This window comes from Lactuca saligna, chromosome 2, assembly GCF_052625555.1.
Source record: "Lactuca saligna cultivar CGN05327 chromosome 2, ASM5262555v1, whole genome shotgun sequence".
In the NCBI taxonomy this organism is placed as follows: domain Eukaryota; kingdom Viridiplantae; phylum Streptophyta; class Magnoliopsida; order Asterales; family Asteraceae; genus Lactuca; species Lactuca saligna.
In genome coordinates, this window is record NC_136418.1 from 164,063,160 (window position 1) to 164,066,969 (window position 3,810).

At 36.4% G+C, this 3,810-nt stretch overlaps 1 protein-coding gene across 1 annotated transcript; it reads right to left on the reverse strand.

Moving 5' to 3' along the window:
- Nucleotides 1-1,054: 1,054 nt before the first annotated feature.
- On the reverse strand, nt 1,055-3,239 carry LOC145032545 (uncharacterized). Its single transcript, XM_078981393.1, has 5 exons — nt 2,585-3,239; nt 2,096-2,217; nt 1,978-2,018; nt 1,805-1,903; nt 1,055-1,708 (listed from the first exon to the last, which is right to left on the reverse strand). The coding sequence occupies exons 1-5, from the start codon at nt 3,081-3,083 to the stop codon at nt 1,552-1,554; spliced, it is 918 nt and encodes a 305-aa protein (XP_078837519.1). The 5' UTR covers nt 3,084-3,239; the 3' UTR covers nt 1,055-1,551.
- Between the last annotated feature and the right edge of the window lie 571 nt (nt 3,240-3,810).

Here is a 3,810-nt window from a genome sequence, read left to right on the forward strand (position 1 = left end):
TGTTGGATCGGACCGTCTTTTTTTCCTTTTTTTTTAGGTTGAGATGGCGGTGAAGTTTTAGTTTCCGGAAAAAAAATCCGGCGAATGAGGGGGTTGTGATGGTTGTGGTTGAAATTGTTATTGTTGGAGTCGTTTGAATTGTTGGAAAGCTTGATATTGTTGAAGTTGTTGTTAGAAGGCCGAAAAATGTTGATATTGTTGTTGGAAAAGAGTTGTTTGTTGGATAGGGGGACCAGTTTGAAGTAAATTGATAAAACCACATTGAGGTGATTCCATGGTCGAGAATTTATGAGGGGTTGTGTCTAACACAAAGGCGTTATCGGGTTTGCCATTTCTAAAGTGTTTTTTTTTTTTTTTTTTTTTTTTTTTTTTTTTTTGGTATAGAGAAAGAAAAGAATAGTGTAAAAATTAAGTGTAAAAATGTGGTATTTATAGGTAAAAATAGAAGTTTTTATAAAAAAAAAAAATTGTTTAAAAATGTAGCCATTCAACGGCTAAAATGTTTCCTCTTCCCCCCATTCTTCATTAATCCCACAACCAATAACATCCGTCCGTTTCAATTCGTGATACACACAGCAACCGGCCACGACCACGACCCACCTCGAACCACCGAGTGGTGTGCACGATCGTGGTTCGTGGCCACCTAGACCACGACCCACTTCGTGACCACTGTACCGGATGTTCTTATAAAAAGAGATTTGTATAATGCCATATAAAAATTGGCACAACTCTATTTCTTCTCTTCTTACACAACCCCCTTCACTCCATTTTCTTATCTTCATGCCTTTTCTTATAAGTTATAACAAATTGACAATTTGAGATGATGATGTACTTCTGATCTTCATGCCCTTTCTTGTAAGTTATAACAAATTGACAATTTGAGATGATGATGTACAAGTTACACAACAATATAAAAATAACAGCAATAATTCCACCAACACAAACTCAAAAACGGTATCTAACAATAGCATATACCATGACCAAAAGGATCAACACCTACCACCACTTGTACTTGTGGCTCACTTACCAAGGAAAAGTAGAAAACACAAAACAGTTTCGCTTACAACTTTTTTATTTTCAAAATAGTAACAACTAACAAATCCTTTTAACACCAATAAGAATATTTTAACAATATTCAATTTATTCCCAGACTGGTTTTGTATAGACTTGAGATAAATCCATAATAAATTAAGAAACCTAATTCACTTCTAAATGTGCTTCAGACATGAACTCTTTTTGTGTTTTTAACCCTATCCTCAGAGTCACACTACTTATGTTTTACCTTGCAGAAATGAATTACGAAAAATTACTAACACAAACCTTAAAAAAAAAAAAAAAAAAACAAGTTGTGAGCCTTCAGACAAAGAAAGAAAGGAATCGAATCTACACAAAAATGCAAACAAGCATATTGCTTTTTGCTTTTGCTTGAGCTTTGCTTCAGCCCCCTGTGCTAAGAACCAACTCAAACCTGTGAAGAATGTCTTCGTTGCTTGAAATGATTTAGTCAGTATCTGCTCCCCTTTTGGTTATTAAATATGACAACTTTTTATATCATATGTCTTCCAATATATCATAATGTCCATACCCATGAAACAGAACTTTGATTGACCTCTTCTTTTCCTCTTCCTCTTCATACTCTTTACCATATGTTGCAATCTTTAACAAATTTCCTGTGCTCCTCTCCAACATGAACACAGATATTTTGGTCCTGTTTCATCCATAACAACAAACAAAAAAGAAAAATTCACACACCATTTTCTGAATACGATCAAGATTTATAAAGCATAATCAAGAAAGCACTTACTTTAGAACATGAGAAGCCATCAATAACTCAGGTTCTCCACCCCATACATGAGGTTTCTCGATTGTTTTTACATAGGCTTCAAAGTCTCCCTCAATAAACCTTAGAAGGATAAGTAATATAATGAGAGATGATACAATTTGTGGGAATTGAAACAGTTATGTTAAAAAGCTTACCATTCAATCTCTTTCTGTCTTTTCAGGAGCTCATCAACAACCTGGAATCAACAGATGTCAGTCATACTATGAATTTTTTTTAAACATCAAAAAGGCAAGAACTTTAAAATGAGTTTACTTGAGCTCTTAATTCATCAGCAAGTTCTCTCTGTCGATTCTCGTCAGGAGCCTCTTCGCCATTTCTCAAGCAAACCAAATGAGCTATTGCTCTAAATAAACATCTCCCATCTGCTGGAACGCCTGTAAATCGATATACTTTTAACCTTTTAAATCTACTCATGTCTCATTAATTGTCCAAGAACAATCTAATATACTGAACATGATAAAGGCCCAAGCTTGAACATAGAAACAAAGAACAGACATGGCACAAAAGAGGAAAGGAATTGTTTTGAAATATAAACAGGATCCCTAAACATTAGTGGCCTTCAACCCAAAAGGTTGAACCAGAACGATGAAGAATTTAACTAAAACTGCTACATGCAATTGTTGTGAATTGTGGAGTAATAACATAGGTTTCAGTCAATATTTCTGTAGAGAAACTTATATCCATTTAAAAACCTCATAATCTATGAAAAAGTATAAGAATCATTTTTAATAAATCTCAAACCTGTTATTCTATAGTTCATTGAGTTTTCAGAAGTAGTGGTGATACAATTCCCATTGATTTTGATGTCATCGGCGATGACGGGCTCCGAAGAGGTTTCATTAAACTCTAGGGGCGGCGCCGCAAGGCAAGCGCAGATGCCGAAAAGAAGCCAAGCCGTATAAGGACGGTGAAGCCATCGCGCAGGACGGACATCCCAAGCAACGTTCCATGAGCCCTCGCCGGCCGGTCTGAGGTTGTGTTTTCCCCGACCATTTCCGGCCGGAATGATAGCATGCCATGCGGATGCGGATATGGCAGATGCAGAGACATTCAATCCTGTAGCTGTAGAATGATACGGAAATCGGCGACGGTCGAGACAATCCGTCGCAGACAGTAGAAGTTTGATCGGAAAACTGGCATCAGAGGGGATGTGACGGTGACGAGCCGCCAAGGCGTAGTGAGCGAGTGGTGAACCAACAAGCCAAGATTTCGGACGTGAAGAAATGACACCGGCAAGCATCACAGTCTCAGAGAAAAAGGCGGAGGAAGGGGAAACTAAGATGGAGGCGCAACCATTCTCCGACGACCAATTAGTTTATAGTGAAAGAAAAATTGGTAATTGGTATTTGGTAATGGTGATTGGTGCGACCTGTAGAGAGATAGATGGTTTTGGGTTGTATTGTCCGTCTGATAGGTTTCATTGGGGAAGATCGACGGCTGTCAAGAAGATGTTTGGCACGTGCCTTTCACGAGGATGAAGGGTTGGTGATGTATTCACGTGTTCATCAAGAAACCCATGCTTGTCGTCTTCCCTTCCACCAATGGTTAATATCAAAAATAAATTAATTTCATGAAACTTTTTATTTTCCTTATTTTTTCTTTTGCTTATGGAAAACATTGTTGTTAGATTGATTGATCAAATAAATATGTTACGATTAATGAGGGATCTTATTTTGAAAGTCCATAATCAATTAGATGAACACAATAAGAAAATATATTTTTTGTAATTATTATCTTGTTTAAAAACAATATATAACAAAAAAAAAATATTTGTTTATTTCAAGGAAATATATTGTTGAACAGAATTTAAAACTAATTTAATTTGTTACGACATCGATTTCGCCATATGTATATTAATAAACTTTTGGTTGGGTTGTCAAAGGAATAAATTTGTGTATTTAAGATCCTCAAGGATCAATATTGTCGGTTCGGAGTGTAGAAGGTTGCAGAGGTAAAAGGTGGACAAA

Bases quoted from the DNA above. Each gene is read 5' to 3' on its own strand.
- LOC145032545 (XM_078981393.1), bottom strand. From the start codon at position 3,083: ATGCTTGCCGGTGTCATTTCTTCACGTCCGAAATCTTGGCTTGTTGGT. The intron at 2,218-2,584 runs GTTTGAGATTTA...ATCGATTTACAG, and splicing joins AATGAACTATAGAATAACAG to GCGTTCCAGCAGATGGGAGA. The intron at 2,019-2,095 runs GTAAACTCATTT...TGTTGATTCCAG, and splicing joins CTGATGAATTAAGAGCTCAA to GTTGTTGATGAGCTCCTGAA.